This window comes from Cetorhinus maximus, chromosome 14 (genome assembly GCF_964194155.1).
Source record: "Cetorhinus maximus chromosome 14, sCetMax3.hap1.1, whole genome shotgun sequence".
Lineage (NCBI taxonomy): Eukaryota > Metazoa > Chordata > Chondrichthyes > Lamniformes > Cetorhinidae > Cetorhinus > Cetorhinus maximus.
In genome coordinates, this window is record NC_135892.1 from 108,990,353 (window position 1) to 109,007,543 (window position 17,191).

Here is a 17,191-nt window from a genome sequence, read left to right on the forward strand (position 1 = left end):
TAATGGTGCATCTATAATCGCCACATTTAAATGTATTCTTCCTTTCAATGTGCAATATCATAGATGCAATCGTACCGACTTTCACCAACTATAATTTAATTGCATATCCATCTCCAAGTACTGTATTATCTAGCTACCCAGTCCAGTGCCATAAACTTGAGCAATGTCATTCTATGTGAACATTTATCAAAAGCAGCCCAAAAGTCTACTCATATACCTCAGGATTTCCCACTGTGAACTTGGGATGTTCATTTGCTAAAAATGCAAAATTGCCCCTTTTTAAAGACAGGTGGACTGTCAGTTACTCGACTCCTTTACTACAGACAATTTCCACTTGTGCTCTTGTTGACTGAGTCAGTTATTTTCAGTGTTACTGATGCAAAGCTAACGGATATATTAGTTAACAAAATTTGTTCTGTTGCATTTTTGAAAACAGATGCCCTGGTGTCTTATTTCCAATTTCAGTGGCTCCTCCTCATCTTTTGTCAATTCCCTGCATTATTATCAGCTTTACTTCACAGAGCTCCCCACTTCTTGTGACACCCTCCTCCTCACCCCCAGGCCCACTTTGCATCCCCACACGTCAGCCCCAAGAACGTGCGCTATGACTGGACTGAATCCTATAAACCGGTGCTGGACTTTCATGATTAAAATGGGTTTTGTTTTTCTAAACCTCCGATAACGTGCAGCTCAACTTTAATCTTTTCTTGTGAAAATTATGCCAATGGTCACAGAATTTCTGAAATAATAATCCAATAAGACAGTGACAAAAAAAAAGAAAATCTATAAGTGCCAAAATAAATGCTGGAGCGCATTAAAATTTTAATGCATTGTTTGGATTCAGGTCCCTTTGTCTTTGGAACTTCTATTATTAATCCTGTGTTATCGTATAAACGGAACTCTGCAGTTCAGTGGAACTTTTCAGAACACTGCTTGCCTATCAGTTGTATCACTGCGCTCATGATCTAGTATTTTCAAAAGAAGCACGTGCTCAGTCACAAGATACAAACCACAAGTCAATAAACAAAACAGAATATATCAACTGACAACAAAACTTGAATCAAACTCACTAAAAAACACAAAACTCAAGACTCTACAAACATTAAATCAGAAACTGCTGAAAACTGTCAGATGTTTAAGTTCTAGTTCTGATAAACATTCTACTTCAACGCCACAGAATGACGATAACTTAGGTTTCAAACTTGCAGTTCAAATTTCTGCGTACGTAGAGGTGCAGTGCTTCCTACTTTTTTTTTTGTTATAAACTTCAAGAATTGGCACATGCACGCTGCCGATGCGTCACACAGCAAGACTAGCAGTATAGCTGAGACAGAAAACAGTTGTATACGAAGCAGACACTCAAGCAGACAGTTAAATTAATATGGTAATGGAAAAGTGGTAATTTGGCAGACAGAACTCATTTACTAAAATGAGAATTTTTATTTGATGGGCCAAATAGCACAGAATAGAGCTGAAGAGTCAAAGGACAATCTAAAATCAGCATTATTTAAGCATCTCTGAAAAGTAACTCACGAGAGGGGGAAGTCTGCTGTCTAACTCCGGATTATAGTAGGTGCAAAAAATAATGGGATAAGTGATTAATTCCTGGAAATCTGGACTGGATCACAGTTAGGACTATGTATAATTGCCTCAAACGTGGATCATGTAACTGTAATCTACAAATATATTTTCATTAGAATCATGGGCTAACTCACAGCACGACATTTATTTACCCAAAGATTACAGATTTGAGGAACTCAACAGTGACTACAGATCAAACGTTTCAATGTTAACAAAATGATCTCCCATCCACTTGGCAAATTCAAACCGCAATTCCAATATTCTTAGCAAAGCCTCAAAAAATCTACGCAATGGTCTTCAGCAATGCAAGTCTATAATAGCCAGTCACGTTACTGTACAGTGTACAAAACTGCAGCTTCCTGGTAAATCAGCTGCAGATCAGTTCCTTGATAAAGATGTCTCAATACTAAATCATCTGGTGTGAATGTCAGTGATCAGGGACACAAAATACATAAACTGTCAGCGCAAAAGGAGAGCAGAAGCCCCCACAAAACTGCATCCATGTACACTATAAATTATTCTAGTGAATAATTAGATGGCCATAGCCTAATTTGAGGCTTCAGATGTGAAATCGTTCATGCGTCACTTAAAATTCATTTGAATAACTAGATGAGAATTATATTACTACCTTGCAATGATAGAGCAACCACCTGATTAATTACATCCCTCTATAACCCATTCTGAAGAGGATTTACTGGTGCATGAACACTTCGAATGAGAACAGATTTTTGAACAGGACAGCAGCAACTTCAACCACATCTGTCTCATACTACCTCCCTCTAGTATTTAAATTTAACAGCAGTCAATTTAATTGCTTCAATTCTTTTCTGCGTAGTATAGTGATTTTAGCTATAAACCACTTAGGAAGAGGGAAAACTATTGAAAATCGAGTATGATGAACACCAAGAGCCGCCTCTGAATGAGATCGCAAGTTTAACGTACTCACCACAGATCTATCAAAGTGGACGAAGACGGGGCAGACTAGTCAAAGGGATCTTAACTTCCAAAGACCACATTGTTCACGAGAACTCGTGTTTGAATCCAGCCAAAAGGTGAAAAGGGCAGGATTCTAAACCTACAGTGCCACATAGTCTCTCACGTCATGCACTGCAATAACCATGGCACTTAGAAAACTGCCTTGTCAACCTTTTGATGCAGCACATAGGTTTTAAAAGAAGAAGTCCTCTCTAAATGATTGGAGTCTAAGGCTAGAAAACAAATCTGTCAATCAAGGAGAAAAAAAATTACTCCCCAGCTCTGCTGAATTGAAACACACAGCAGCGTGCAACTGACATTCGTTTGTTTTAGCCCACCATTTTAAAATTCTTGTTTTATGTTTCTGCTTTCTTGCTTTGAGGAATACCTGGTAAATTGAACCCATTGCTCCAAGGTGTGACCCTGCTTTGCCCCCACTGACAGCGTCCCAACCTATAAAGAAGCGTCCCTTTTAACGTTTAGTTTGCTTGAGGCTTTAAACCAGAAAATAAATCTCACTGCCTGCAATAAAGCTAATTTTAAGTATATGCTGAAACAGCTTTTAAAATAATGTTTATTTGTCTCATACTGAAATATTACGTTCACAAGTGATTGCTAAAATGTCCTGATTACGGTGCAGGCAAAGGGAAGCAGTAAAACCAAACAAAGTAACTTCCCATCAAGGCGGAAAAGGGAGGTTTGCATCATTCATTGAAAACAGTAGGGGTCAAAGTGTGAAGACAAACATGCAATTCAGTCCCCACTCAGCCATGTTGTGCAGTGAGGGAAGGACTCCTCGGAGTCAATGTCAAGCGCCTCGAAAGAACAAACAGAAAAGGGACTGACAACAACAGTGCAAGAGGCTGCACACCCACTCCCTCTTGGCTGGGGAAAGATAAAAGGAAGACAAAGAAAAAGAAAGTAACCTGGTCTACTAATCCACAACCTGTAAACCAGTTGGAGCGCCCCACTGGCAGAAATCCAAGGGCAGATCTGCTGCCTGTGCATTCAGTCAGGGAACAGTGCGTGGGAACTTGGGAGAAATAGCTTTCTTAATGAGGATTACAGAAGGAGTACGTGGAAGGACGAGCAATTTACAGCCACTACAAGATCACCTCTGTGCGTCGTTAGCACCATAAGTGTAAGATGGTTACTGTAAAGCTCAACACCACAGATGTAACTTACTTTGTCAAAGCTTCTTTATTTACAAACTACGTTATTGAGCAAGGGATGCATTATATGCAGTTTTAAAACTAACTTGGCTTTTGATTTTTTTTTCGTCAACTATAGACTTACAAAGCAAAACTCAGGTCTGAATCTGCCACCTTATGAAGAGAGAGAAAAAGTTGGCTTTTGACTCATGCTGATAGGAACAATGCAGATGTCCCTTAGACCACAACACAATCAGGCACCGCATTTTAACTTGAGGATTTATTTTCTCGGAAGGATTTGAGAGACGTTCATGTAGGTCAAACTCATTTTGGCCACGACTGAATCTTTGACAAAAACAGAATTACCTGGAAAAACTCAGCAGGTCTGGCAGCATCGGTGGAGAAGAAATCCAACGTTTCGAGTCTTCATGACCCTTCGGCAGAACTGAAGCATAGTTAGGAGAAAGATGAAATATAAGCTGGTTTAAGGTGGGGGGCGGGGGGAGAGAGAGAAGTTGAGGGTGTGGTGATCTTTGAATCTTTGAGTTCACTGACTGAAGAGGTTGCATATAAAGAGAAAAGAAAAGTGTGGTGTTCAAGGTTTTGTTGCATGTAATGCAATCAAGCTCTGCTCTGAAGATTTGACATGGTCAACTGAAAAAAACATAGCTCTCTCACACACACACACACACACACACACTCATTGCAGCCTTTGAAGATATCATCGATATCGTTATCACAGTTTATAAATAAAATAATTCTGCAGTTACCACATCAATTCATCTTCAATTCCTCCATTTTACGTTTGAACTACCTCAATCAAGATTTATATCAGGAACAAAAAGAACAAAGATACCTGGAAAAACTCAGCAGGTCTGACAGCATCTGCGGAGAGGGATACAGTCGATGTTTCGGGTTCGTATGACCCTTCATCAGAACTAAGAACTATGTCAGGACACTAGCTCAGACAACCTGCTTAATCTTGTCATTTTTTCAAAAAAAAAACTTATCCTCAAATTCAAAAAGTAATTTATTTCATATTCAGTCAGGCTTATGAAAGCATCATTCATGGTTTGACAATGGAATGGTTTGTGAGCTTCATAGCCAAACTATGTAACAAGATGCAGTGGCATATTGATACTGAGCCCTTCAAACATCATGAAACAAACCAAATTGAAAGTGATGCACACAAAGTTCAGAACTAATCACAACCAGTCCTTTTCACTGCGAAAACAACTTTACAAAGTTTATGTGGGGGATCTCCTGATCATCCAGGGTAACTTCAGTGGAACGGCTGTTTGCATTACTTCGCCCAGGGTTTCCACTGATCCTTCGTTAAAGTTACAACCAATGATCAAGGGAGCCTGTGTGGAAATTCTATCCCAAAGCTTTCAGATGATCACCAGTCTAATCTGCCAGCCAAGCTAAGGGCAACATGATGCACAGACGTGGGAAAAAAAACTACAAGCAAACTGAAGCATGATGCATTTCCTGAAACCAAGTGCAAGCTCTAGGTCGAGTGTAAATAAATGAGTACACCACAATGACCACCTATGATACATAATCTTTTTCCTTCCAAGAATTTGGTGCACATTGCACAGGAAAGTCACTCAGCAACTTTAAAGGTTCAATGTCACTTTATTTGCTTTAGTTCAAGCAGCTTATGAATCACAATTTAAAAATCAACACGTTGATAATTCACATTGATTTTTTTCCCCCCAAACAATTTAATCAATCATCGTCTAATGTTTTAGACCTGCAAGCCACTTGGAACGATCACTAAAATGGAATCTGAGTTTCTCAGGAAAGCAAAGTAGAGGCCTGGTCAGTAAATTTAGGTCCTTTTGACGCGGGTTAAAAATTTAAAGAGCTTCCATCACATGTAACCAGGTACAGGAAAACCAACAGTAGTCGTCAGGATTGTCATCTTGTTTGGGACAAGCAGAAAAGGATGCATTCCAGCACAGCAGACCATCAATCCATTCTCAGTAATTAATGACAACGGGTTCATTCCTCATCATCAGAAACTGACAGTGGAATAAGTGTGCTGTTTTCCTCATTGGTGAGTTTTTTTTAGAAAAACTTTTATTGACAAGCGAATTACTGGAAGAAAATACAGACTTTCTGCAAATGGCTCATCAGTTTTGCTAATTTCCCCCCCATTTAACACATCGATGCTTAGATATGGTTACACTGGCATCATTTGTTACTTGCCCAAGAGGTCAATCATGATTAAATCTTTACAGCGATATCATGGAATATCCCCCTCCCACCACCCCCCCACTCTATCTTTACCCAGCATCAGACAAGATGTTAAACTGGGCAGCAATTAAGTGCGCAAATATTTCCCAATTCTAGAGTCCAACCACTACCCTGGCGGACAGCCAACTTAGCACACACCAGAAAAGATAAAATAGGACCACGCAAAAAAAAAAGCACGAAACACATTTAAAAATGCTTGCCAAACCACATGACATCCCAGTCCACATTCTCAAACAGCATTGATGCAAGAAGGGCCATTTATGTCACATTTGTCAACACAATTATTTCGAAACAAATGCAATAAAAAAAACTGAAACGTAACTACACTTGCTCCTAAAAGCCCAGGCTGGTTTACTGTAAATTGCCAGCTTGTTTATTGGAGACGCTTTCAGCTGAATTCCCAACCTCCATGCCACCCTTTAATTATAAAAAAAACACGATGCCGTCGCTGACAGGTAGAGGACTGAAGATGATACAGACCGAAGCAAAACCTAGTAGAAAACAGTATGCAGCCTGATTGTTGGGGAAACCTGAGCCATAGTCCTGAAAACCCAGAAGGTACCTAGGAAACTGCTACAAGACATGGGGAACAGGAGGAGGTCATTCGGCCTCTCCAGCTTATTGCACCATTTATTTAGTGTTTGACTAATTTGCACCCGGACTACATTTGCCCCATATCCACGCTAAAACTGACAAGAAGCTATAAATGCAATGGTCTCACCCTGATGTAATGCTGCAAGCGCAACTTTTTCCTCCCCGGGATCTGCGCTTGCGCGGGGACTGCGGTGGAGGCTGGGAGTTGTAGTTCCCTGGCCGCCCTTAAGGCCGCCATGTTGGCCCCGCTGCGCTCACATCTCAAACCCGCCACCGACCACTTCAACACCACCCCAGTCCACCCCCTCCTCATGCGGCAGATCACCTTCAGGGTCTTCCCACATCATCAGTGGCAGCTTCCCTTTTTCTCCACGCGTGTCTCTGAAGGAGTGTTCGCTCTGGTCGCTTTCCTCCCCCAACACCCCCCACCCTCCCCTTACCTCCTAAAGTCTTTCCAGCGTAATGGCCGCCCAGGTCCCGCGACCAGATCACTCGGCGGGAGTCGGAGTTGGTTGGGGGGGGGGGAGGGGGAGGGGTGCGGGTATCCTCTTCTCGCGAGAGTGAGGGCGCCGCCTCATCTCGCGAGGCCCGGAGCTCGAAATCCCGCGACCCTATTATCTCGCGAGACTACGGGACGGGGCTGCCAGCCAATAGCATCAACCCTTACCTCAAGATGCGGATGCGTGAGAATCCAACAGAAAGGGGCGTGGTCCAATGGGCCCGAGGCCTGCAGTGACTGGCCGGAGCAGGTCCCGTGACCTGAAAGCCGCCACGTGACCGTCCCGCCGTTAGGGCAGTTATTTATGGCGGGAAAGCCGCCATTTTGCATGGACAGCGCTCGCGGTTTGTCAGGAAGAATGGGATGTGGGTTAAAGCTTTTAACTTAAAAGATTTAGCTGATTAACATCGATGAATGGAAGGGATTTAAATTAGTACCTTTCCCACCCTGAGAGCGGGCCCAACAGTTTTGCAAATCAGTGAAGTCCTTTTTTGAAGTGGAGGTTACTATTTGTAATGTGGTGAATATCCTAACTGAAGATAGGACCTTGGATTGTATAGTACATGAAGTAGAACATATTACAGGATCCTTCCATCGCTGGTGCAGCAGTATGTACCGTCTACAAGATGCACTGCAGCAACTCACCAAGGCTCCTTTTGACCGCACCTTCCAAAACCAAGACCTCGACCACCTAGAAGGTCAAGGGCAGCAGATGCAAGAGAAGGTTCCCCTCCAAACCACATACCGTCCAGGCTTGGAACTATATCAGGTGCTCCTTCACTGTTGCTGGGTCAAAATCCTGGATCTGCCTTCCCAATAGCAACGTGGGTGTACCTGCACCGCAGGGACTGCACTAGGGTTGCCAACCCTCCTGGAATGGTTGGGAGACTACTAGATTCGCTCCCAGTCTCCTGGCAGCTTTTGAAAGCGGTCCGGGAGATTTTAACACGATAGGATTCCGTCGGTTGACTCCCGGTGGTCCACAGAGACCATTCAACTGAATGGGGAGAAACTGTTCCCAAAAGTAGTGGAAGGATCAAGAACCGGAGGGCACAGATTTAAAGTTCCCTGAGGGCACAGATTTAAGGTAATTGGCAAAAGAAGCAATGGCAAAATAAGGAAAAGCTCCTACACAGGGAGTGGTTAGGGTCTGGAATGCAATGCCTGAGAGTGTGGCGAAGGCATTTCCTATCATATTCAAAAAGGAATTGGATCATTATCTGAAAAGGAAAAATTTGCAGGGCTACGGCACAAATGCAGCGATTGGCTGTAGGTGAATTACTCTTATGGAAAGCCGGCACAGAAATGACAGGTCAAATGGCCACCTTTTGCCCTGTATTTATTCTCTGATTCAAAGATGCTGGAAATCTGAAACAGAATTCTGATGAAAGGTCATCGACCTGAAATATCAAACTTTTTCTCTTCACAGATGTTGCTTGATCTGAGTATTTCTAGCATTTTCTTATTTTCATTTAATTTAAGTTTCTCTTTAGGTTTTGTTTTTCTTACAATGGGTTAGTGATGCCTCTCTCAAATGGGGCACTTAGTTCCTCTTGACTGACAACCTTAAAGTTTGGTTCAAAAGAGGATTCATTTAAATCCATTTAAGTTTTAAAATCTCTACCCACTCCACCTTTGGCGAGAACCTGTTAACAGCTGCAAGTTTGGCAGGAGCTCACATTATTTGGTTATCGAATTTGCAAAATAACCTCTGTGTTGAGACTGCCCGTTTTGTTCATAGATGTTTCCATTACATTATGCTTGTCAAGATTGTTGTGAATGTCTAGTTCAGGCTTGGCAACCCATGGCCTGAGGGCCACAGTCCAGCCCCTTTATGGCTCTGTATCTGGCCCATGGAGCCAGCATTCAAACTACAGGAAAGTTCAATGAAAGATTCTGCAAGGAGCTGGTCCTCTCCTGCGTTTTCTGCAGATAGGCTCACTGTGAGCCTATCAGCAGCACATTCAGTAGAGAAACAGTCTCTGATTGGAGGAGCAGTGGGAGGATGTGGTTTCTCCTTGTTTCCACAGCATGCGCTCTCACCGCATTTGGCCGTGTGCACTCTCTCCTGCACTCATGCATAGGCGCCGGCCCCAGAAAGGAGCACAGCTGTCAAGATGGCGGAGCTGGCTGGGGAGGCCATGAGGAACAGCTGAGTTGCAGCAACAGTGCCCATCTGGCCCCCTGCCCGCCCAAGGCAATGGAGTCCCAGACAGGAAATAGTGAGGAAGTGCATCCCTTCACAGCGTCCTGAATACCTCCTGGGCCTGGGTGGGGTGGGAGTGAGTGAGTCTGGGTGAGCTTGGAGGAGTGAGTGGGTGAGAGTGAGAGCAAGAACCCTGAGACTGGGCATGAGCCTAGCACACACACCCTGTCCTCCTCCTTCCCCAAAAACCTATCCACGAAGCAGACTAGGAGAGAAGGAAAACCCAGGCTGAAAGGCAACCTGCTTCTGACCCCTACTTTTGTATAAATTCCACTGAGGCCAGCATGGAGCGTGTGCCAGGTTGGTGTAAGTTTAGCTCGGCCCTGGTCCCCACCCCTTTCCTGGTGACCAGAATTTGAGGCCTAGTCTATCTCTTTCTAGCTGTGCTTCTTAAGTGAAAAGGCAAACAGTTTTATTGGTTAACTGTACTGCTTGGCACTTTTTAATGGTCATTTTTATTAGTTTTTTAAAAAATTATAAATTTATTGCTTTGACATTGATTTTTTGAAAAGATTCATGTTTAATGTCGGCAAACCTTATCTTGCCGAAATTTGCTCATCGGCCCTTTGAGTGAGAAAAAAAATTAAAATGTGCCCCCCCCCAGTGAGAAGGTTGGACAAGCCTGTTGTCATGTATTTGGATTTCTAAGAGGCATTCAGTAAGGTGCCACATAAAAGTTACTACACAATATGAGAGCCCATAGCATTGGGGGTGATATAGGTAGATAGGTATACATGGATAGAGGATTGGTTAACTAACAAAAAATAGAGTCGGGATAAATGGGTCATTTTCAGGTTGGCAAACTGTAACTAGTGGAGTGCCACAGGGATCAGTACTGGGGCCTCAACTATTTATGATCTATATTAATGACTTAGATGAAGGGACAGACTGTATTGTAGCCAAATTTTGTTGATGATACAAAGATAGGTAGGAAAACAAGTTTTGAGGAAGATACAAAGAGTCTGCAAAGGGATATATATGGATTAAGCAAGTGGGCATAAGATTGCCATATGGAGTATAAAGGGGGAAATGTGAGGTTGTCCACTTTGGCAGGAAGTATGGAAAAGCAGAATATTATTTAAATAGAGAGAGTCTGCAGAATGCTGCAGGACAGAAGGATCTGGGTGGTCTGGTACATGAATCACAAAATACTAGCCTGTAGGTACAGCAATGGTTAGGAAGGCAAATGGAATGTTGGACATTTTTGCAGGGTGGATGGAGTATAAAAATTGGAAAGCCTTGCTATTGCTGTACAGGGCATTGGTGAGACTACACCTGGATGACTGTACAGTTCTGGCCTCCTTACTTAAGGAGAGATGCGCTTGAAAGCAGTTCAAAGAAGATTCACTAGGCTGATTCCTGGGGTGAAGGCATTGCCTTATGAAGAGAGGTTGAGCAGGTTGGGCCTGCACTCATTGGGGTTTAGAGGAGTGAGAGGTGACCTTATTGAAACATAATATTTTGAGGGGGCTTGACAGGGTAGATACTGGAAGGATGTTTCCTCTCGTGGGACATGTTGGAGGAGGTGGGAATAAGGAATGTGTCAATATTTAAGATGGAAATAAGGAGGAATTTCTTCTGAGGGTCATTCGTCTTTGGAATTCTCTTGCACAGAGAGAAGTGGAGGCTAGGTTATTGAATATATTCAGGTTGTGTTAGACTGATGTTTGGTCAACAAGGGATTCAAAGCTTATGGGGACAGGCAGGAAAGTGGAGTTAAGGCCATGGTCAGATGTGCCATGATCTTATCGAATGGTGGAGCAGGCTCAATGGGCCGAATGACTTGCTCTTGAACCTATTTCTTATAACCTTAAGTGTCAATATTTACAGCAGATTTCTGGGATCGTGTTATCGTTTGCAGGGGGTCCCTGGGATCGTGTCATCGTTTGCAGGGGGTCCCTGGGATCGTGTCGTCGTTTGCAGGGGGTCCCTGGGATCGTGTCATTGTGCTGGAGGATTCCCAAAAACCTGATTAACATCAATTGTTTCAGAAAACATTTTCATGCATTATAGAACAATAACTCTCTGGGACACAATTCGAGTCACTCAACAGGAAGGAGATGCAGTTCAGCACTGTTCTCACACACACACACACACGAGGATGTGAACAAAAGCCCTGGTGGAAGTCCGCTGAAACTCTCAGAAAGAGCTTCCTGACGTCAGCTCAGGGAGCCGGTCTTTTTCTGAACTTACTCGCCTTTAACACTTCCTGTACTTGAGCAGTTGCTTATTAATCACTTGTGACAAACCAACGAAAGCGGAGGCAGAAGGAAACCGAAGTATGTAGATTTATCCATCTTGCTTTCCCGATTTAGTGTGTTTCTCTGGGATAAGGTAGTTGGTACCTTGGGTGGGTGGGAGGGAGGGAGGGGGGGTGGGGTTAGAGAAATTGAATTGGATTTCGAGCGGAGGAGCGCCAGCAGCCTCTGCTATTAACAAATGGGTGGGTGGGTTGTTCCTTATTTTGCAGCAAGCGATCAGGTTTGGCTTTTCATCCTAACAGTGCGACTCGAGTGGGAGTGTTTTTTTTTATATAAGTGGACGCATGGATTCAGTGAGCGAGGCTGTTTTCGGGTAATGCAGTTCAGAGGAAGTGTTTTATTGTATAATGTAGAATACATGTCCGCTTGTGCTGTGTGCTGGGCGTTGGTAAAAGCGGGTTACTTCCGTGCTGCTGACTCACGTGTCGCTCCAGGGATGGATCGGAAACTGCGATCTCTCCAAATGTTGCAGCGCCCCAGTTCCCGGGGTCTCCGGGGAGCCGGGGGCTGCTCCAATTACAGGTTTCACTCCTTCACATCTTGCTTTGCGGAGTGAGGTGTTTTATGTGTTATTCCACCGCCAAGCTCCCCTCCTGCTCTAATTCTTCTTTCATTCTCGCCCCTACCCCACCCTTCGTCTCCCTCCCCCTTTCCCGCCCCCCTCGTGTGTGTGGGGTCCCTTTCCCGCCCCCCTCGTGTGTGTGGGGTCCCTTTCCCGCCCCCCTCGTGTGTGTGGGGTCCCTTTCCCGCCCCCTCCTGTGTGTGGGGTCCCTTTCCCGCCCCCCTCGTGTGTGTGGGGTCCCTTTCCCGCCCCCCTCGTGTGTGTGGGGTCCCTTTCCCGCCCCCCTCGTGTGTGTGGGGTCCCTTTCCCGCCCCCCTCGTGTGTGTGGGGTCCCTTTCCCGCCCCCCTCGTGTGTGTGGGGTCCCTTTCCCGCCCCCCTCGTGTGTGTGGGGTCCCTTTCCCGCCCCCCTCGTGTGTGTGGGGTCCCTTTCCCGCCCCCCTCGTGTGTGTGGGGTCCCTTTCCCGCCCCCCTCGTGTGTGTGGGGTCCCTTTCCCGCCCCCCTCGTGTGTGTGGGGTCCCTTTCCCGCCCCCCTCGTGTGTGTGGGGCCCCTTTCTTGCCCCCTCGTGTGTGTGTGTGTGGGGCCCCTTTCCTGCCCCCTCGTGTGTGTGTGTGGGGCCCCTTTCTTGCCCCCTCGTGTGTGTGGGGCCCCTTTCCTGCCCCCTCGTGTGTGTGTGTGTGTGGGGTCCCTTTCCCGCCCCCCTCGTGTGTGTGTGTGGGGTCCCTTTCCTGCCCCCCTCGTGTGTGTGTGTGGGGCCCCTTTCTTGCCCCCTCGTGTGTGTGTGTGTGGGGCCCCTTTCCTGCCCCCTCGTGTGTGTGTGTGGGGCCCCTTTCCCGCCCTCGAGTGTGTTGGGGGGGTCCCTTTCCCGCCCCCTCGAGTGTGTTTGGGGGGGGGGGGGGGGCCCTTTCCCCCCCCTCGAGTGTGTTTGGGGGGGGGGGGGCCCTTTCCCGCCCCCTCGTGTGTGTTGTGGGGGGGGCCCTTTCCCGCCCCCTCGTGTGTGTGGGGGGGGCCCTTTCCCGCCCCCCTTGTGTGGGGGCGGGGCCCTTTTCTCGCCCCCCTCGTGTGTGGTTGTGTCCCCTTTCCTGACCGCACCCCCCCTCCCCTTTCTCCATAGCATGTGCATCAGCATCATGTGGGGCGTATTTGGTGCTGCACTTCATAAGTTGTGTACTAGAAAACTTGCCCTGAAGCACTGACTTGCTCCATTCCTTCAAATAATGCAGGCTTTGTTTGAACATGTTCTAATTTATTTATGCAATTCCTTTTGCTAGTCTTGAGACCTCTCTAATGCACCTGTGTAGTTATTGAATGCATGTGCCAGGGTAAACTTCGGTTAGTGAGCGTCCCTTTCTTTAGGATGTATGTTTCCATCCACCCGACTCCCCCATATTCCAAGCAAGTTGACTTGTCCTGAATTACAATCAATCTACTACTGAGTTGTGGACCTTTACTCTGCATAAGCTGGGCAACATCTGACCTTGGATCACTTGACAAACTCACTTGGTGCTCAAAGTGGGAATCTTCTTTATTCAAAACTGACAATCCTCACTATCATGAACATCAATGTTTGTCAAGAATAAAATTCAACTCCTCCCCACCCCCAAAAGAAACATTCTTCCATTATTGATTTTTGCCATGTTGCAGTCAGCCATGTTACACCTCACCTCAATGACTGTTCGTTGTGTGTGAATGGAAAGTTGAGAGTTCTGCATCAGCATGTGCACATCCAATAGTTGTGGGATCACTGGATTGGACCCATTACCCCTCCCACTAACTCTACATTACCCAATGCTCAAACCTGGGACTACGAAAGTTAGTGTCAGCAGAATGGATGGTAGAGGGGTAGGCAGTGCATGGTTTAGCCTTATCCTATACTTGTCTGACATTCACTTGCACATATCCTGTAGGAGACAATTGGATAAACATAAGGGGCAAGTTGAGGAAACCCTGTTCATATTGCCCATTTTTCTCTTCCACCTTCACTGCATCCAATTACTGTAGATCCCATTACTGTTCGAGCACAGCTGATTATAGACCAGACATCAGGTTTGGAACCTTTGTTGTCTTTTGTGCAATGTCACAGCAAGAGGAGGATTTTCCAACTGTGCCAAAATAATCATTTAAAAACAGCCACAAGAACCTCTATATTCTCCAGCATTATGCTCAAACGGATGGGGAACCTTCAATTGCATACAATTTACATTCCAGAAACAGGCTATTTGGCTCAACAGCTCCATGCTTGTGTTTATGCTCCACTGGCTTTGCATTCTGAGCTAAATGTCAATTTTTAGTGAATATTTATTCCATGCTTAATTATTTAATACTGAAATTCACAGTCTGCTTCAAAGACTAAAGGTTCTAATTCTGCTCTGCTCAATGTAAAAGCTATCCACTTTATTGAATAGCTTAGTCTATTTCTTTACTGTTTATATTGCAGAATTACCAGCGTCCCGTGTAAGTTGTACAGGACTGTATCCTGAGGCAGGAAATTTCTATGAAACTGTTTACAAGCTCCTGAACAGGCAGAAAAGGGTGTTAGTTCAGTATTGCATGTGAAAGGCAGCATCTTTGAACATACCCTCAGGAGTGTCAGCCTAAATTAGGTGCTTTTCTTCAGTGGGGTGTGAATGCACAACCTTCTGATGCAGAGGTGAATGTGCTACCAACTGAGTCAAGCTAACATTGGATCCAGAATTATTTTATTTTATTTTCATTTTGTTTGTATGTCTCTGTGGTCGGGGCTGCAGGGTGAGAGATTTTGAACATTGGCAGAAACAGAGAACTTTACACTCCATCTAAGCATTGCTATGCTTAAGGTGAAACCCTCGGGGAAAATAGACGCGGATTTCCATTTCACCTCAGTGAGCACCACATTAAATCCCGGCCCTATGGTTCTCTATGGATGTGTCAGTGGATGTTTCCAGTGACTGTTGTTGACATGCTGGCGATGGGGGAGGAGACCCCTTTATTTTCCCCACGGACCATTTTTTTGGTCTTTTTTCCCCCTGATAACATGATGCAAGGTAAAAATAGTGGCTCTCTTTCCCCCCTCTCCGCCCAAACTTACAAATGTTTTGTTATTGTAATTCTCATCCTCAGTGACTTGAGTGCTCCATTTGTACAAGCCTTTTAGAATCATACAGCACAGAAAGAAGTGATTTGCTTGTGCTGGCTCTTTTGAAAGAGCAATCCAACTAGTCCAACTTCCCTGATCTTTCCTCATGCCCTTCAAATTCTTATTTTTCAACTGTAAATCCAATTCATAGCAAATCACTGAGTTAAAAAAAGAATCTCCTCTTGCCAGCAATGTTAAATCTGTCCTCTAGTGATCCTCTTGTCATTGGAAACGGTTTCTATCAAAACTCCTCTATCAAATTTCTCCATAACCTTCTCTGTCTAAGCCCTGCACAGATCTACAACCAATTCAGATGCATTGGCACAACACTCTTCACCATAGTCTTCAACATATTAATAAGAGATTAATTCCATTTAGGTGAGAATGAATACTGAGCATGAGGTCAATCTTCTGATTGAAGAAATTCGTCGCCTTGGATCTCCAGGTCAGTGAATTACAGAGCCTTCTAATTCCTGAGGAAGTTGAGTTTCTTTTCTTCATTTTATGTCTGGGACCTGATAATGTGGTTTTTAAGCCTAGGATAAGAACAAAAAGTGGTGAAAGTGCCCAGCAAATTGGTCAGTATCTGAAATAAATACATGGCAGGTGGGACCATCTTTGGTTTCTTTTTAGGCTGAAACGTGGCATATGGATGGGGTAGGGATATCTAGAAGTATGCCAAAGGAAATGGGATTGAAGTAAATTGTTTGAATGATGGGCTAGCATGAGCAAAGTGGAGCAAATGAGTTCCTCCTATACTGAAAGTAAAATGATGTAAGGCAGAAGACTAACACCAGGTAGAATTATGAAAACAAGATGGTTTGAGAAAAGGAAAGCTTATTGAGACTCTTAGCTAAGAGATATAGTAGAGCTTTCTAGGACCTTGTGGAGATCTCAGCTTATATATATGCATGTGCAAGTACTGTGCTGTTCCCTCCAAACTTTAGGCACATTTGTTGGCCTTGATTTCTCCCTTTATACTCGGACATTAAGTAGAGCTGAAAACTACATCTCACAGGACTCCGAAGAGAGAATTTAAAAAAATCTCAAAACCAGTAACAAAGCCACAGCTTTATTTCATTGCTTTTGCCAGTAGGTTGCATTGAATATGAGATAGAAGGATGATCCAATTGAAGTGTTTTAAGCTAATTAAAGGAGTTGATAGGGTACTTAGAGAAAATAAGAGGACCTAACCTTAGAATTAAAGCCTGGCTGTTCAGAGGTGACATCAGGAAACACTTCTTCACAAAGGGCAGTGGAAACCTGGAACACTCTTTTCCCCCAAAAAGCTGTTGAGGCTGGAGGGTCAATTGAAAATGTCGAAACTGAATAGATTTATGTTAGGCAAGGGTATTAAGGTAATGAGACCAAGACATGTGGATGGAGCTAAGGTACAGATAGGCTATGATCCAATTGAGTGGCAGAACAGAAGTGGCTGAATGGCCTGATTTTGAAGTTTCTGGTGGGGTCTGGATAGGATGGGTTCTGTCTTGCTAAACAATAAGCTGCAGAAAGCACTGTGTAGATTGGAGCACATGGTGTGGACTGGCACTGACATTCTGCTATCCTTGTACTGTGTCCAGGTGCAGATGGTAAAATTAGAGTGAAGTTTGGAGTGCTGTTCACCGACGATAAATGTGCCAATCTTTTCGAGGCTCTGGTTGGGACTCTGAAAGCTGCGAAAAAGAAGAAGAAGGTTAGCTTCACTGAAGAGCTGCTGCTTCAAGGAGTTCACGACAATGTTGACATTGTCTTAGAAGTTGATTGAAGACGGTCTGAATACTCCAGATTGCAACAGCAGGATGAGCAACATCTTGAATCTCTGGGATAGGTTTAAAACAGTACTGACCTTGAGTGTGCCTTGGAACCACAAGGTGGACTTTTTTAAAGATGTAATTTATCATAATATTGAAATTTTGGATTTCTAATTTGTGTATTTGGGTTGTGTGAAATTGGAAACTACAGCAATAAAGTAACGTCAGTCA

The 17,191-nt window shown here is 44.4% G+C and overlaps 2 protein-coding genes and 1 long non-coding RNA gene across 7 annotated transcripts in view; 1 reads left to right on the top strand and 2 right to left on the bottom strand.

Annotated features, from left to right (window-relative positions):
• Positions 1 to 7,081, bottom strand: part of reps1 (RALBP1 associated Eps domain containing 1) — a 61,267-nt gene extending 54,186 nt beyond the window's left edge. For 4 of the 5 annotated variants that reach the window (XM_078557469.1, XM_078557470.1, XM_078557468.1 and 1 more), the window contains exon 1: positions 6,889 to 7,033. In XM_078557469.1, the coding sequence (XP_078413595.1) occupies positions 6,889 to 6,910 (22 nt within the window). In that variant the 5' untranslated portion in view covers positions 6,911 to 7,033. Of the gene's footprint in view, positions 1 to 6,888 lie in introns of all 5 variants that reach the window. The other variant, XM_078557471.1, reaches the window with a different exon arrangement.
• Positions 4,707 to 5,839, bottom strand: LOC144689950 (uncharacterized). The gene is made up of 2 exons (XR_013578738.1): positions 5,602 to 5,839; positions 4,707 to 5,119 (listed from the first exon to the last, which is right to left on the bottom strand). It is a non-coding gene; the product is annotated as an uncharacterized LOC144689950 (long non-coding RNA).
• A 7,699-nt stretch (positions 7,082 to 14,780) lies between the features above and the next one.
• On the top strand, positions 14,781 to 17,191 carry abracl (ABRA C-terminal like). Its single transcript, XM_078557474.1, has 2 exons — positions 14,781 to 15,651; positions 16,790 to 17,191. Exons 1-2 carry the CDS (start codon positions 15,591 to 15,593, stop codon positions 16,972 to 16,974), a joined length of 246 nt encoding a protein of 81 aa, XP_078413600.1. The 5' UTR covers positions 14,781 to 15,590; the 3' UTR covers positions 16,975 to 17,191.